We start from the raw sequence: 18,669 nt of genomic DNA on the forward strand, positions 1-18,669 counted from the left end.
GAATCGATATTAGAGCGGAGCAGGATGAACGCGTTCAGCCGTAAACCCACGACACGGAGACGTTACCATTACGCGCGTGTCCTTTGGCTCCTCCTCCTCTCCACTCACCCCGGTAACACTTTGCCTTCCCCCCATCGGAAGCCAAAACAACACGGGGGGGTTAGTCCCTCAGCTGGAGCTGCACGGGTCAGGATATCGATGAACCAATCAGACCCTTCACCGTCTCGTGAGGACTGATCAATAGAGCAGCACCTTGCGATTAAAAAGTCTCCCAAAAGCATCGACTCTCTCCGGTAGTCCTTCCCGGTGCAAACGAACCGCCGAATCTCTGCGTTGGGCCGTGAACTCTGCGCGGGGATCTCCGTTTGTCCGGCCTGCGCGGCGTCCCATCCGCGAGGCGGTGCGAGCGGCTCCGCGCGGAACTGCGGAGCTTTCTGACCGGCGCTAATCTCCGGCTCTCCAGCGGGAGGACAGGCCGAGCCGTCCCGTCTGCGCCGCGGCCTTATTTATACTGACGTCCGGTCCTAATCAGCGCCGTGACGCGCAGCGCGCTCCGAATAACGCACGAACACGCCGATGAGCCCGGATCGATGATCGTTGTCACAGACCGGGATCTACTGCTTGCGTTGATTATTTATGAATGGAAACAGAGGTTATATTTGAACTCCCTCTGTTGCCTTTAAAAGCCGCTGGGAAAAAAGAGCTTCGCCCATAGCGCGGAAGCGTTTAGCAAAAAAAAAGGCTCCCAGAAACACGAAGTTCTTCGAATACTGTAGTTCAGGCTCTCGGCTCTTCGGACTGACGCCATTGAGTCAAACCTCCGCGGAGTTTATGATTCATCTTATTATGTCTTTTCAATAAACCTTGTGATTTGCTAAACCGCACTCATATGTTATTTTCACTTTTGAACTTTTAAGCTTCTTCTTAAAACAGTTGACATCACGTCACACACATTATTATTTTTTTTTTAATTGTCTAAAAGTCATGTTTGGAGAGACACGTGAAGGCAGCAGTAACCGAGCTACACCGCCTGTACTACAAATAGCGTCCAATCAAAAGGAAGACCAATATTTACTTGCCCAATGCGCTGCGTCGTAGGGCGGGGCGACGTGGCCTTAGCCAATCAACGCATGAGCAAGATAAGTACAAGCGCGCCCGCGTGGCTGCATGTTGTTTTTGTCTGTGCGCGCCTTCGTGCGCGCCGCCGATTCTTGTGCGTGCCTTCGACTAACATGAAATAGTGCGCATGCGCAACCGCATTGCGAGCACGTGGTGGAGAAGAGCAAGTAAACAAACCTCCTCCAACAATCGATCGTTTGAAGTTGAGTTCTGGTGTTTCCTGTACTTTCCTTGGGAGTGACCAGGTTTGATAGGATTGATTGATTGATTGATTGATTGGCTGCGGCGACCCCTCACGGGGATAAGCCGAAAGAAGAAGAAGAATCGGTATATTTATGGTTATTATTTTTATAAAACAAATATAAACTAGTTTAATTAAAAAAAAGGTTTACATACCTAATATTTATTATTTCCTCCACTTGCAGCTTTTTATTTATTTATAGTACGAAGGCTTTTTTTTTTTTTTATCAAAAGTTGTTTCCAGTGTGCTGGTCAAACAGACACGTTTATATTACTAACCGGCACGACAGCGCCCCCTAAAGGACAGAGTGGCTTCAGATTTTGAATAGATTATTTTGTATTGATCATTCATCCTATTCATTGCGCACCTTGACTCAAAACGAAACAGTAATACTTTTAAAAAGTATTAAAATTTCCTTTGAATCAAACACCATGAAATGTGTTGGTTAAAGGTGAAGCAATCAAAACTCAATCCATTTTGATCAGCTTCAACACTTAGAGAATTAACATATCAAATCATATTTGTAATCTAATATACAATTTTAATGGAGTTCTGCATAAGTAGTTTTATTTTTGGACACAAAACTCCAAAGTAGATATATATTTTTTCCAACAAACAGTATAATTATAATAAAACTTAACTCATCAGTAACAATTCATAAAAGCAATTTTAGAACTAAGGACCTTCATTTCAGGACTTTTTGCTGCACGTCAGCAGCACTGTTCCAGCTGTAACACTCAAACCTGCTGCAGCAAATTCAGAATGATTAATTTGTAAAGATTAATTCCTACAGAAGTTTAAAATGTCAATAGAGCTTCTTCAATTTGTTCTTTCTTGACATCACGCTTACAAAGAGACTTCGGAGGTGTCGATGAAGGTATGGTGTTTTTAATGAAGGTCTGCTTAAATGTCACGACAGAGGAAAAAAAAATACATAGATATGTTTAATGTCTTTAATGACAGAATAGCAAAGATGTTTTGTTCAAGTCAAATCCTTCACACAACAGCAAAGCAAAACTGACCAAGAGGAATCTTTCAAATATTACCAAGGATCCTTTTTCTTTTTTTTTTGCCTTTCAGAAATGTCAAATACACAATTAAAGGTTTATACTGATCAAAACACAGAGTGAAGTAGCCCACTGGAGACAACTCAAACAAGATTAGTGTTTGATAGAAACTTAACATTTATTTTACAATAAAAATATCTCCACAAAAACATCAAAAATAAAAACAGGCTCAAGGAAAGAGGGTAACACAAAAATATAAACGTTTGCTTTTCATCTTTTCAATACAGTCACAAATTACACAGCTGTAGCAACAAATCTCTTTAAAATGTACAGAACTGAAAGATAGGAATACCCACCCACCAATCCCTCCCGCCCAAGACTTGATTGTGTTAATTTTAAGAGTTTATACTGCGATTACAACGGATTCCCGACTAAACAGAAGCTGCACATCAAATTTTGGATATCAAGACTACCAAAAAAGGCACAAACAGACAGGCAGCACAAAGAACTCAGAGGCTTTTTTAAAAAAATACAACTAATCGTAAAGTTCCACTGCCCTTAATGTTCCAAATGAATCCTCAAAAAGTCTATCTACAGGTAAATAAAGTCCTGACAGGCACCTCGGATTACAAGTACCAAGTTTGATTACAAGTACAAGTCCCATCCCAACTACCATAAGAGCAAGAGCGTGTAATAATCATGTCACAGACGGGTGTGCACAGCAAGCTTGAGGAGCACTGGGACAGATACGCTTTTCAAACTCAGCTGCTCAAGTTAAATTTGAGAGTGCAAAAAAAATTCTGCAAAGCATTTTGGTCAAACATTTTATTAAATGTTCATCAGATGAATAAAATCTCTAAAAAGAACCATGAGAAGTACTTTTTGGGTGTGAGCAAAGTGGGAACACGGATTAAAATGTAAATTTCAAATACGTTAAAGGTTTTTTGTTTGGCAACAATTAAAAAAAAGAAGATCCAAGATTTCTAAATTTCCCAAATTCCCAATGATTTCTTGTAAAAATGTATTTTTACAAAACGTGTACATTTTACTCTTGCTTGGGACAACTAAATGTTTTCAACCCATTCTTAATAGCTCTGTGTTCTGGTCTGTTGGAAAACGTTGGGTTTTCATTTTTAGAATGAGGAAGGGAATAAATATTTGTTTACCATTAGTGCCAAATTGCATAGTTTTTGTATTAAAATGTCAGAAAAATCCAGTCAGGAAGCTAGCCATCTTGATATTTATAGATTAATCTGAAGTCTTAAAGACATAGTAAAATATATGAATCTTGTGGTTTAACTTCTTATCTGGTCGCACTAATGTAGAAATATAATCCAGAATGCTACGACTGTGACATCACCGTAGGGCGTGGTCAGAGGCGCAACAGACTGACTGTCTATGGCTTAAGAGCATCTCAGCAGGACAGCGACGTCCTCCCTTTGCTCGACTTTTCCCCCACTCAGTTTCCCTCCGATATTGAGCCAAAGAAACAGAAATCAAACCAAAACAAAGCTCAGTCTACCTGTGCTTCTTGGACTCCACTGCGATTCAATCACCAGAACAGCCCTGTCATTAGTAAAACGTGTGCATGACTCGCTTTTAAACAATTACCAAAAACGCTGCGTTTAGCTTGACTCATTTCCCAACCGCAGCACAAGAATCGTGTTTACAGCTCACACTATTCTCTTGATACGAGTGTCGCAACAAAGACTTGCTGAAATTGTCTTATTTTAGACTGAAATCTGGAATTAGTTTTCTCCCTTTAAGTGCCCTTTTCTGGAAGAATCAATTATAATTTAGATAAATTATAATTTTAATCTATTTTTATCTGTTTTAGTGTTGTAAATAATACTCCTCATACTCTTTTCACACACAAAAACCCCGTGTCTTTTCTTTTGAACTAGCAGAACAGAATTGAGGCCCACCTATAAACATCCTGAAACAACAAGATTCTACGACACCGTTGGTTGATTAAGCCTCAGGATGTCTGGAGTTTGTTTTTACATATCTTCTGAGCTTTAATTTCTTTCATTTGACATACAACCCTCAAATTCAACAGTCTTTAAATCAGCGGTTTCTGCCAAGAAGTAAAAATATGGTGCATCTTTTCCACTGCATCAGCTGGTAATGACACTGCCAAATGTCATCAGCATGAAAATGTGCAGTTAAGCGAAAGTCCCAAAGATGGGTAAAAAACAAAAAAACACCTTGAACATTGAAGTATTTTTTTTTAAAAAACTGCATCACGCCTGCATCTCATTTCTCAGATTCAGGAAACATCTTTCTTGTTTGGTGGTTTTTGTGACGTAAATACAGATATATGGTTATTCTCCTATTAGCAACCAGAACAGGATGCATTAGCATGTCGATAAGAGTTTGACTGTGAATGAAGAGATTCTACTCTGCAGACTTCAACCACAACAGAAATGGATTAACAGTTGAAGAGAACGCGAAAGCAAAAGAAAGAAACGGAACAGAAAGCACCATGTGAGTGGGAGGCGTAATACACCACAAAAGGTGGAACAGAAAGAGCCTGGGCACTCTCCCGCTGGATTTGCCTGGCTTGCGTGGCACTTAACATCGTTGTCTTTGTATACAAAGCTTATAACAGTCATGCAAAGGGCACAGTATTATTATGACAAGGCGAGAGAGATGATCAGACTGAAGAGAGTTTGGAAACATGAAAAGGGAGGCACAAAACTGGAGCTGAAACGGATTCCTCGTCTCGGCGGGGTAAATGTTCCTGCACATGAAAAATATGCTGCACACATGTAACCCTGCATGAAATCAATGGTTTTACTTCAGTTTCCCATGGATAAGGCAGAAATGTATGCTGAAACCTTTCAAAGCACCGGTGATTCGGTGCATTTATGAAAACGCGACACATTAAGCGAATGACAAATGAAAACAGGAAGTCTTTGTCTTTAATGAAAGGAAAAAGGTTATAAAAGCAAATCATTCACCTATCCTCACCTTCACTATGAAAACATCTTAAGACGGTTTAGTCGTGTGTGTGTGTGTGCGAGAGAGAGGGATTAAAATACAAGGTCTTTGTTAAAATCTAAGATATGGCTTGCGGCCAAAGTCTGTGGCTGAATATTTGATTCCATTGCATAAATCAGTACATTTAATTCAGGTTTTTTTCTCTCTCCAATAGATAAAGATAAATTATCACTTTTAACATTGTGATTATGTTTAGCATACAATATTTTAAAAAAAAGGTGTTCTTGTTGATGGATGATTCTTGCATGTAATCTACTGTTTGTGCAAGGGAGGCATGAGTTACGACCACGACAGCCGCACCGCAAAATACAGCCAACACTCACTCAGCTGGACATAAAGGTCTAGAGTAAGAATAGCCAGAGCCAAACACTATTAGAGACACAACAACGCAACATTGTTTATCTTGGCCTTAAAATACTAAATCAACCCCAAACTGTAAGCTGTGATGTGATGCGATGAGAGAGAGAGAGAGAGAGGGAGAGAGCGAGGAGAAATAGAGAATGATAGAATGATTGATTCCTGATGCCATTCCTGAGCAACGTGGACTTGAAGAGTGAGACCCAAGGAATCCAGGTGGCATGGACAACAGGAGAGAAAATGAAAACCACCATCATCACAGCGACAGCGTGGAGGCGTAGAGGAGCAGTGGCGACGCGAAGCCAGTCCACAGAATCATCTGGAGGGAGAAGAGACGGAGTCCATGTAATGGGATTACTTATCTTCATCCAAAGTAACCGTTTACTTCAAATTCCATGTTGGAGTTTTACTGTTCATGGATTATTGTGTGGCAGCGCAGCTCGAGAAAACAAAGCCAGGCTCAACTCACCATTATTATTTGTTACCGCCAACCAGTCTGAATGAAAAAACCTTTTTAATACAAGTATTTAAAAGTGAACCAGTGAAACAAAAAACATTGCATTACAAATATTTAAGAATTGTAGGTCATTTGACAGACATATTTCTCCCAAAACCTGGCTTTCACTTTGTTGGCCTTGATAAAAAAAATAAAATACACATTATTAAATCAGCACTTTTGTTACATCAAACAGCGTTTCTACAATCAGCCACTGATTCAGCACTGAAATAAGTTACAGCTGCCGTAAAATAAGAAGTCGCAGAGCATCAAAGCTAAAGGAACGCGCCGCCACGGCTTTCTGTTGCTCTAATTTCAGAGTTGTCACTCCGACCCCTTTCAGGAGGCTCATGTTTCACACTGAAACGTGGTAATTACATACACTGAGAGAGAAGATGATGGGCTATAAAATGTAGCCCTGATAGGCCTCTCGTACTGATAATGGCTGTCAGGGTGGGAAACGGCACATCTGGAATCATTAGTGTAAATGACTCTTATCTTGTCATGCACTTCTACAATGAGACCTTTTTAAAAAACATTTTTATAATTTGCTTTTAAAATCTTAGACAATACTGATTGAAGAATGATTTATCTTTATCTATAAAAAAAATATCACCCACTGATTAACATTTAAACAAATATTATTCCCCTTGTAGCCAGAACCTCCCTGCTCTTACTGTAAACCGACACATTAAAAGCCTAAAATATTGTGGAAAAGTTTTTTTTTTGCTTTTTTAAATGTAAATACTTGAGGTTGTTCTGAATGCTGAGAAAGATGGACGAGTGTTTACGCACACACATCCAGAATATCAATGCTAGGTATCGAATTACACTGAAAAACATTGGCTTCTTCAATCAGGCGTCATGTTTCTGACACTCCCCATCAGAGCTGCAGTCTATCTGCAACTCATGCAGTCGCGTTTGGGCCAGGATACATTACGTTTTACTCAGGGGGGGGGGGGGGGGGGGGGGGGGGACTTGCCTGTAAAAGATGTTAGGACCTAAAACCAGGCTGGAAACGTGCAGTTTCTTCAAAAATGAGCTCTTTCAGTGTCTCTTTGGGAAGGTCGTCCAGCTCCATGTCAAACTTGAACGGTGCCTCGGCAACAGGCTGCACAGGGAAGCAGAGAAGACGTGTTGATTTGACAACAGCAGCATCTCCTGCTCCAACAGTTCACAAAACACTCACCATCAGTTATCTAGATATAATTTGACAGTTTAAAACAGAATAAATAAACAAACAGAACCTTTTAGGGGGGGGGGGGGGACAACCAATTGTATTCAATCTTGTTTAGCGATTATTGAGATGATAAAAGAAGAAGAACATCAACGCAACTCATCGAGTAGAAAAAGATGATGGAAGTTCATTTCAAACAGGAAACCACAGCAGCACATGCCGACACCCAAAGGGTCAAGATGAGTCTCACCTCATCTGTGGGGTCGTAATATTGTTCCAGGTAGGGGTGTGCCAGAGCCTCCTCTACCTCGATTCTCTTGTGGGGGTTAAAGGTCAGCATCTTGTCCAACAGGTCCAGAGCTGCAGCACAAGAATTTCATGGATTTTCAACGGGACAAATAAGACTTTATTTAGGATTATTGCGAAACAATAGTGAGCTTGCCTGCTCACTTATATTATTTGTGTGGAAAGCCAGACTAATATTACTTAGAAACATGAATTATTCTTGGCCTAATTAATTAAGATGCTGCATCTTTTCCAAACATTACTATCGTCTTTTGTACCACCTTAAATTAAAATGGAACAAATAAAGCTGCCTATGTTACACTCATTTAATTACCCTCTCTCTTCCACAAACATTAAACTGATGTTGAGGTACCAAGCTATTTGTGATCATATCTATAATTTAAGATGAACCTCCTTCATGTCCAAGCTCCTCTCTCAAATAAAAGAACTTGCATTGTACAGCTTGACAAAAATATTCATGTACATTTGCACTGGCGGTGTAATAACATTTTATTTTTGTTTTTCTAATGTTACGTTGCATCAATTGCGTAATTTAATATTGGTTTTACTTTTATTTGTATTGTTATTTGTGGATGATTTATGTACGAAGGACTTTCAACGGAAACAAGCCCGCAAGGGCTTTTTTGAAATGCTCCTCTTAGACAGGATGTTTGACGTTATTTGTACTGTAATACATGCTACTGTGTGACTGTACTTGTACTCTAACATTCTATCTAATAAATATATTCATCATCATCATTTACGTAGACAAAAATGTCTCATTATCGCTCAGGAGAATCAGATCAGAATGATATTTGTTCAGAAGAAGCCATGCTGGCTCTGACCTTTGGGATCCGCGTTGGGGAAGAGGCGGTTCCACGGCACTTTGCAGCGACATGGCAGTGACAGAAGATAGTTCCTGGCCTTGATGTTGATAATGCAGTTGAGATCCTCCTGACAGGGAGACCCCAGAATCCCTGAAGAGAACGTTAGAAAGAAATATTACCGTCATGTGCTCTAAGACACAAAAAGTCCATCCGTTCATGAGAACCCTGCTTTAGGATTTTAGTTATGCAAGGAAAATAAACAGCATGAATGCAGAACAAAAGGCCAAACGAAAGAAACGACGGGTCGAGCGCAAAGACACAGAAAGCACAACTCGATAAATGCGTAGCAACAGTTGTGAGTTTGAGTATAATGATGATGGAAACCATGCAAACATTACACCGATAAAAAATGGTGTCACTTTAAAGAAAAAGATGAAGTTATTGACAATCATTCTGATTATCAGATTATATACGTTTAATTTAACGTGACAAAGGTGCTTGTTTTTTACTTAAAGAGAGGAACCGACGAGAAAGTCAAAGTCAATCTGATATATTTTAAGAAAAGCACAGAAAAACATTTTCTATAATAAAATCCCAAAACAAAACAAAACTTTCACATGCATGTAAACACTGTTTATTATTTTCACCACAACGCCAATCCTAAAAAGACTCAACATTAAAGGAGCTATTACCTAAAATGTGGTTCAGCTGATCCAGGTAGTGCTTCCCAGGAAATATTGGCCGGTTGGACAACATCTCAGCCAGGATGCAACCCACTGACCAGATGTCTATGGACTTCGTATAGCCCTGAGAATGAAGGACACGAAGACAGAGTTAAGTACAAGTAGAGGCCAAGTTCTAGTACTTAGAAATCTATGAAATTAGCATCCATAAATAAGAAATTAAGCGTTATAAAACATGCTATCTCACAGAGAAAGGTTTTTACTCTCATGTCCTCTCTCACTACGTCCAAGTATCTTCTCCAAGCTCAACCTCTAGCCCTGTTCCCTGTTAGTTCCATCCTCAGCATCCTTCCATCAGTCGACTCAGTGAACAGAAGCTGTTGAGGCTTTAATGCCAACATGTAGCGCACTATTAGGAGGCAAGTCCTCTTTTGACTCCTAGATGGCGTGACGCCACTGCAAGTTACCTTTTTTCTGGAGAGCAACTGCTTGCTTACAAATAAGGCACATTGGTTTGTCGTAAATCAAAGGGAACAAAAACGTATACTCCCATTTGCAATGAACATTACGGGTTTGTCTTCTTATGTACATTTTCCACCATTAGCTAGTTGGTGTTTAAGATGTCCCCGACATACTCCTAAATGCAGACATGTCAATATTCCCTGCAGGTGAGGAGACTCACCTTGGAGTTGAGCATGATCTCAGGTGCTCGGTACCAACGAGTGGCAACATACTCCGTTAGGAAACCAGTGTGATCGTGGTCAGGATCGGCCACACGAGCCAAACCAAAATCACAGATCTGCAGATACGAACGGAAAGTGTCTCAAAACGGAATCCAACCTATTGGAACAGCGTTGAGCGCTCACTGAATCACTACCTTGAGATCACAGGTGGTGTTGAGCAGGAGGTTAGAAGGCTTCAGGTCGCGGTGCAAAACGTTGGCAGAGTGGATGTACTTGAGCCCTCGTAAAATCTGGTAAAGAAAGTAGCAGATGTGATCGTTGCTAAGGTGCTGACTCTTCAGGAGCTTGTACAGGTCTGTCTCCATGAGATCCTGGACGATGTATCTGCGTAGGGCCTGGTTAAGGAAGCCTCGACCTGATTATGGAAGCCACAACAATGCAATCCCTGCTGAGTTGTTTCTGCCATCTGGACTACAAGGGTATGTGCTATAAAATAAGAGCTCTACATACATGGTAGAGCCGGACAATAAACTGAAAGGTACCTGTAACAGAGGTCATTTTACCTCCTGAAAGCAACAAGTCCCAGGGACTCGCCTCTCAGGAAAGTCCCAACAAGGACACGAGTCCCATATCATCATTTACACATTGCGACATTAGAAGCATGGCATCTACTTTTCTCAAATATATTTTTATCCTCCACAACATAAGATAAACTGAATATAAAAAATGTCCTGTTCTTTTATTTTATTAATCAACTATCTAGAAAGATCAAAAATGAATAATGATCCACCAAACACTCACGGTGTATCCAACAAGTCTTTTACGTAACCAACAGCCTTTGTTCAGTCGGACTTTGAGTTCGTATGCTGTATTCTTCTTGGCTTTGCTGCCTCCAAACTCAAGTTGGAGAAAAAAGCCAATTCCTGCGTGAGATATTATACCTGGTTTTGTTTGGGTGAATACTTAATGCTGCATTAGGAGACCGACAGCTGGGCGACGATGAAGAGCGTCTCTGCTAAATGTCTGCCAACAGGTGGCTGTTATGTAATGGAATATAGCCCAAGACAATTCTTCACCCACAGATGCTACAGACAGACTTACGGGTCCAACGAAGAAGTAACCAGTTACAAGTATTTGACTTGGCGCCGACAACCTCACGAACAAACAATAACAATAAATGATGTTTCATCAAACCATCCAAACGTATGTAGAAGGATACACGTCCTTCATCTGGTCGATGGTCGGCGTGCGGATGATGTCGTTGATTCCGATTATGTTCTCGTGTCTGAAGCGCAGAAGGATCTTGATCTCTCTCAGGGTGCGTTGGCAGTAAGTCTGGTGCTCAAAGGGGCTGATCTTCTTAATGGCCACGCGAATCTTATTATCCCGGTCGTAAGCAGAGCTGAAATAGTAAAGAAAAATAAACACACACACACACACACTATTAGATTTACCAACGGGGAAGAGAAGATTTTGAAATAAATTAGGATGCTGTACTGTAAAAGACTAACTAAAAACTGCGGGTTAATGGATAATGCTCGAATCATAACCCATTTACTTCTAATAAAAATGTGTTACGATGCGCAACCAAGTCGTCTACGGTCTCTAACTGAATGCGTATACTACCTTCCGACATTAATTTCATACAATCTTACATCAAGGCAATGTATTTATTGCAGGGAAGTGAGGACAGTTCGAGTCCATGCTGACAGAAGCGGTGCCTCTCCGCTGACTGTTTCTCACTGGGCATTAGAAAAGCTCCCGTTATATTTTGTAGCTGGAGCCAGTTGGAGGTCGCTGGGAAACTGTTGTGTAACAAATACTGTCTTAGTGTGCGCTGTGATCGCTTGAGCTTCAGGAAATTGTGCGAGAATTTCATAGTCTTACCTAAAGGCTAGACTAAAACATTCTGTTAAAACTGTGTGCATTAAAGTAGACAGAAAAAAACATTTATTATACAACATGTGCACGCAGGCATGTCTGTGAAGAACATATCTGCAGGTGCTTTCATGAAAGACTGAAGACAATCTGCAGACTGCACTGCCTTTTCCTGTTTCCTCCATTTCCTGCAGTGTTGCTGAGCATGCTCAGGGGGGGGGGGGGGGGGGGGGGTACGTTTCCAAGGAGATCTGAATACAAGCCTTTACACTACAGCCGCTGTATTATGCAATAACTCTGTTACCAGGACGATGCTGAGAGACGATGTTGAGCTCTTCAGGGCAGAGTGAGAGACGGTGCAGAAACCAAAGTCGAGGGACAGCCTGTCCTAGACCGATATTAGAGTTCAAGGCATTACAAGCTGAAACTTCACACGAAGAGCTCTTTGCCTGTGTGGACGTAGGCGAGGGCTCTTCCAACTCATCTGACTCTGCTATTGCAGAAAGCGTTGTGTCTTTATTTATTGAAGCAGAGTCGGTTACACTTCCTTCGGCCCCCACACGCCCAACTCAGCAGTTCAAGCAGAGCAGATGAATGGGTTGTTGCAGTATTCAAACAGATCCCATGAATTAAGTCACTTACAGTCATGTAACTAAAACATATTCTTAGATAGTAAACCAATGATGCTGTGCAGCAAAATCGAAGTCAGAAAGGTTTCGTAAATTGCTTTCTTGTAACTGCAGTTTTCAGTTACTGACTCTTAAAGAGATCTGTGCTTATCAACCTCAACAAAATATCTCTTACCATTTGTATTAATGTCATCAAGTATGGCTGAAGCTGGAGTCATTTCGCCAGTTCCTTTTACATAATATGCTAAAAGAGACTGCGTTTCATCCCACTGAGGCTAAATTGTGTTCCATTTTTAATACAGATGACTTGGAAGCCCTCATCACTGCAGTTAACATGATATCCAGATATTTGCCAGTAAAACTGGTAATGGAGGCACACAGCTGAATTACATGCACAGTGAAAGCCGGTGTGTAATGACAGCTGTGTCCAGTTTAAGAAGAGTCACAGCAAAACGCATTTCATGATCAACTTGAAAGGCCTCTTTGTGCAGCTTTTACAGGTGTGCCAACTCCATCTGACCCACTGATTGGACGCTAACATTTTCCTTTACTGCGAGCCTTTAAGCTAAACATGCACAATGCCAGAGGAACACAAGGGCTAAAATGGTGCAGCAGCTACTGCTCTCTCATGTGAAGCACAGCAGCCCTCATTCAAACAGCATTTATCGTTTATATTTCACCCTCTATAAATAGTCCACCACACCCATATATATATATATATATATATATATATATATATGTATATATAACAGCTGTATAACGGAACCCTGCCAGGTGCTGACCAAACAAAAGAACGCCGTTATCGCTGTTTGAGCTCGTTATCAGCAAGGTCACGGATTCTACCACAAATAACGTCTCAAGATTTGGACATCTTATATTCTTGGCTGAGAATCAATTAATAGATAAAAAAAACTTGATAGTCATCAGTCATTTTATGTAATTTGACCCATCCCCCACCCCTCCCAAAAAATATTTATGAACAATTAATTACTCAAGTAATTTTTCCAAGAAATTGTGGAACATTCACTGGTACCAGTTTCTCAGTTGCTAGAGCTTTTGTTTGTCTGAACTAATCTTTTGGTTCTGGACTCATGGTTGGACACAAAGTGTCACCTTTGGTTCAAGGAAGTTGCCAAAAGCAATCTGGGAGAATCACATTCATTTACAATGTCTGATTGACGGCGGTCTATTACGCAAGTTACGTTGCAACGACTCAGGGGAATTCCTTCTGCAAGTTCCTTTCAACTCTCCCTTTGCCATGCCCCGGCTGAAAATAAGGTGCTGTGTATCGTTTCCTGCAAAACATAGACATGAGCACAAAAGTAGGGGGGAGAAGATCCTCCCCGAATTAAACAAACGAGAAAATAAAAAGACAGAATTCATGATAGTTGCTCGTCTGTGGTGATTTCAACGCAGCTACATCTTTTGCAAAAACACATTATGAAACAAAGCTGAAAAAAACCTCTCTTCGCATGATGTCACTGTCACTCTCTTTCCCACATCCATCGTGTATACTGAGACCTAATGAACTGAATGCGTCCTGGAGTGAAGCAGCTGAAACGTGTGGGCACATCACATGAAAGCCCAATAGAAAAATCCATTAGCCCCCCCAATGAGGAACACTGATCATCACCTCAGTGAAGCAAGCATCAAGGACTAGGAACACTCGTCTGTTGAACCAGAAATCTTCTCTCTCGCATGTTCTGGTAATGATCAAAATTACACAAATTACATGTCCTTCTGAATTGTACAGCAGGATTTCAGAGTGTCAGGGCTCTTATTCTTTCCCCATCCTCTCCCATTGGCTGTGAAGTGGTGGTACTGATGTCAGAGGCAGAGTTGTTGCCATGGAGATGGGCGCCACAGTGACATTTCAAGAGGACTGCTCATGGCAGTGTGAAGCAAAGCATCAATGACGGCTAAGAATCTGGCGGGCCCAGAGCAAGACGAGGAGTCACTAGGAGGGTAACAAACACATTTGGGATTGATCCCGAGGTGTTGACCACGTTGTGCTACAAAGAAGTGACCTTCTTCAAATGTCCAAGTGTGCCTTATCTGCACTTTGAGCATGCTACTACCAATCCAATGCTTGTCCAAGCATGATTTTATAGTTTTATGTTTGGTGTGTAAAAATCCAGCTGTGAAATGAGCTGTGAGAAGCGAAGGGCCCAAAGGAGATGGAAAGAGCCTGATTCTGCGTAATATAATCACTTCAGTCAGCACATCTTCACCACCTGCACACACGATAGGCGTCAAGTTCGGCTCGCAGTTCGTTCATTGTTCAACTCTTTATCAGTCCGAACCGCAACGCAAGCACATTTCACAAGACTCAAAACATATTTAAATACATCTCTAATCAGACATCAAACAACATCGCATGGTGGAAAATACCACTTCCTTTGGGATGGTGTGAAAAGGCCAGTGTGATCATCGTAAATACATCGAGCTGAGTGTAATGCTGTACCAAGAATCAGACTGGAGATAAAGACTGTGAAGAAACATAAAAGAACCCCTGACCAGTAAGATCTTTGCTACACATTAACATTGAAAAGACACTTTGTATTGACCCTATATGGTGGAACGTGGGTGTGGTCAGAGTGGGATGAAGGCGTGTACATTTTGAGGTGGACTGGTTTATCAAAAGGAACATTAAATGCTGGCGTGTCGTATGTACACATTGAACTCGAGGCTCCATTCCCATCGCGCTGTTTCATCGCACTGAACACGGAATGCAAATGAAAATGTGACCTTTGTCTAGTCAGTCTTGTTAAACCTAAAACCTCTTATCAAGCGGGTCATCTTCATTTGTTTCCTTGTGTCGAAATTGTTGGCAGGGGTGGGTTGAAAAGGCAGAACACGACGCACAGCTTGAGAGTGTCATCTCAGAGGGAGATACATTATCTCACAGTTGTGTAAGCAGCCAGTTATGCACAAACTAAGGCTCGTATTAAGAGGCTCAGCGCACCATCAATCTACACTGGAAAGCCCTGGCATGCAGCAGTCTTTCCATCAGGGAGAGGCCAATGAAAACAAAAATAGTTCAACTCTCAAAATGATACGGACATTGCAGCAGGGTTTTGGATCACATTTGGATATACAAAAATTGAGAAAACAATAAAATGGATCAAAACCTTAGATCATGATCGATCAACACTAATCATGTAGCTAAAACTCAAGAATTTGTGTCCAAAGGTCACAGAGGCCCCCGCTACTGGAAAAACTCAATTTGTGTAAAAAGTGACGTCTTGAACATCCTGGTTTGGTTTCTTTCTGATTTAAAAAAAACATGTCATTTAAACACAAAACGTATTACCTATTTGTCTCTGGCTGCAGCCACATTAGGCCTTGTGTGTTGTGGGGAAAACTGATTCAAAATTATTTGCTCAAATTGAGGAGGTTTAATGCACTTTGTTCACGGTCGCTCTCCATTGCCGTTGAAGTTGAAACTCTTCCCAGGACACTGCATCCTGGGGCATTTTGCAATTCTCTGGATAAAAGGAGCAGCTTTTGTTTGTGACGCAGCTCATGAGATAAACTGCAGACAAGTCACAGTTGCTTGGAAATTAAACCACATGGAGGTGTAAATCAAGATTGTGATTTTATAAGGATTAGTCGTGCACATAAAACTCACATGACTATGTAACTCCAAACTGTACTTCAGAGCAGCAAGTCTGTGTAGTCTCTCACAACCCACTCATAAATCAGGTTACACACAAGGTGTCATGTCTTTGGCATAATTTTCAATCAAAACTAATATAATCCCAGTCCCTATAGCCTTAGTCACAGTGTTTGGGACAAACGATCTAATTCATCACAACAGATGAAAATAAGAAGTCAATAATTATTTCTGTGTGTTTCCTGTAGTTGGTTGAGATTAATTCTAATAGGAAGTCACCAGTATACGCTGCATTTATGTTTCTTTGAAAGATAAAAACATTACAATTAGAAAGTACAAGTATATTAGATCGGAACACGTACATAGAACCACTTATTTCTATTTTCTAATGACTTAAATGAACGATCAACTTTTATAAAGGCGCCCAATGATGTATTTGATGGCGAACTGCGTATTCTGCTTAAGTATATATATCGATTAATTTGCTATTGGAGGCTTAAACAAGTAACAGCCATGTTTGTTGGATTTCCCTTTACGCAATGCAAAATTGTGCGGTTCAAGTGTCAAATCAGTGTTCTGAGAAAAACCAGCACGGACGCAAAAGGAACTAAACTGCTGTCTGACACAAGGGCAATGCATTATGTAACAAAGTCCAGCATGCACGTTTACGGGCACTGCATATGGGGGAAAAGAACTTACATAATATAATATACATCTAAACCCACAAATGACGAGTTTAACGTCCTTTTAATCAATGCAGCAATATCATCATGATGGTGCAGTCTGGAGAGAAGACCAGTTCATGGAACGACTGTCCGAGGAAGATAATCGGAAGAACCACAGCATTACGCAAAAGTAGCCTACAAACCAGGAGACATTCACCGCTAGTGCGGATGAGAATCCACATAGTGAGGAACAAATGAGATAATAGCTGGTAGTACACAAGGGAAAGAATATCCAAACGCCAGCGACGAGGAGCACCTTAGTACTCAGGAGAAATATAACTCAGCACAGTTAGTCAGCTAAAGCCCTGTAAATTAAAAAGTAGCCGGATAAACACGTCCTCTTCAGTCATTTACTGTCAGAATACGACGACCGCTCACTGCACAAAATAAAGAATATATATATACTGTATAAAATGCAATATAATCCATGCTAACGTACGAGTCTCAAGTTAGTAGCGAGCAAATTCAAAAAAAAAGCAAAGCAGACTTGCGAGCGAAGCGCCGACATCTTGACGGTAATAAAATCAAAGTCCTCCGGATGCGAGCTCAACAAGTCGGAACGTTCGGCCGCGGTCCTCCCTCCGTCCCTCCGTTCCTCCGTTCCTCCGTTCCTCGGTCCACCTGAACGCCGCGGCTCGCTAGCTAAACCTCAGAGACGTCCCGTAGTAACCCGTCAGATCGCTGTCATGGCGCGCTGAAAACAACAGGCAGTATCTCCGCCGTGGGCGCCACTCACCACACCATCCCGTAGGCTCCTTCTCCGATGTAGGACAGGTTGCTGTAACGCGGCCCGACGTCGAAGGCCTGCCCGCGGACGAGCTCCGCTCCGGACGCGGGGCTGGGGCCGCAGCCAGCAGGGGCAGACACCGCAGCTGTCGCCATTATGAGTTCTGCCTTTTCCTTTTGTTTTCACAACGATGTCAAATATAAAGAAGTAACTGAATCCGGAGAGATATGCGTGTGCGCGTTATGTATCCGCCGTCGATGTGACTGCGAGAAGGGCTTTCCGGCGTGGAGCGGCTTTCCTGTCCGTTACCGCCGCTACGCTGGCGCAGGCAGGCAGGGCCGAACGGCAGGGAGGAGGATGCTGCAGGAAATAACGAAAGTGGTCATGTGATCCGGTGTTTTCCTTTGATTTACCTTTTTATTTTCTTTTTGGTGGAGGAGACCGTAGATATCTTGTTTGTTTTTTTGTTTTTTACCTCTGCCGAGGAGGTTCTGTTTTCGCCTGCGTCAGTGTGTTTGTTTGCAGGATAACTCAAAACATTCTGGACAGATCTTGATGAAATGTTCAGGAAATGTTGGGAATCTTACCAGGAACAGTTGTTTACATTTTGGTGATGATCCACAAGAGATCCTGGATTATGATTTCGATACAGTATCTACGGAGATGACTATCATTACCTTCGTACGGCTATGAAAGCGGATTAGAGCCAGTTTATTTTTAATTTTATTTGTTACAATTCTGACTGACTTTTTTTAAAGGCAGAATTTTAAGTCTGGAGTCAGAAAGTCAGAATTAATTTTTAATGTTAGAATTATGACCTTTTACCATATTCTGACTGCAATAGAAAAGATCACAGAAACAGGACAAGTCAAGTCTGTGTCAGCAGCCAAAACCCCGACTGGATGAAAGACTTGATTGTTGTACTGTAAATAGCTGGAGCTCGAGGCAGAGCAACAGAACCACATTGTTACATAATCTGTTGCCTTATTTTATTTTTAAAGTGGTAATTATGGGGTTTGAAGAGAGCTGTCTAGTTTTAAATGGAAGGCTGAGACACACCAGGGCTTTTAAGGAATTTGGAGACAGTTCTGCAAATGTAGGCTAGTTCCTCACATAGGAAGTGGAGTGACACAAGTATTTCTCAGTATTTAAATCAGGTGTAGGGCAGCACGGTGGCGCAACGCTGTTGCCTCACAGCAAGATCACAGATTCAAAT

General features: G+C 41.4%; 1 protein-coding gene across 1 annotated transcript; it reads right to left on the reverse strand.

Moving 5' to 3' along the window:
• Positions 1-5,211: 5,211 nt before the first annotated feature.
• On the reverse strand, positions 5,212-17,752 carry LOC137913574 (mitogen-activated protein kinase 1). The gene is made up of 9 exons (XM_068757218.1): positions 17,463-17,752; positions 11,098-11,280; positions 10,073-10,262; positions 9,878-9,994; positions 9,205-9,319; positions 8,531-8,662; positions 7,651-7,760; positions 7,206-7,334; positions 5,212-6,046 (listed from the first exon to the last, which is right to left on the reverse strand). Exons 1-8 carry the CDS (start codon positions 17,606-17,608, stop codon positions 7,218-7,220), a joined length of 1,110 nt encoding a protein of 369 aa, XP_068613319.1. The 5' UTR covers positions 17,609-17,752; the 3' UTR covers positions 5,212-6,046; positions 7,206-7,217.
• Between the last annotated feature and the right edge of the window lie 917 nt (positions 17,753-18,669).

This window comes from Brachionichthys hirsutus, unplaced genomic scaffold (genome assembly GCF_040956055.1).
Source record: "Brachionichthys hirsutus isolate HB-005 unplaced genomic scaffold, CSIRO-AGI_Bhir_v1 contig_718, whole genome shotgun sequence".
In the NCBI taxonomy this organism is placed as follows: Eukaryota; Metazoa; Chordata; class Actinopteri; order Lophiiformes; family Brachionichthyidae; genus Brachionichthys; species Brachionichthys hirsutus.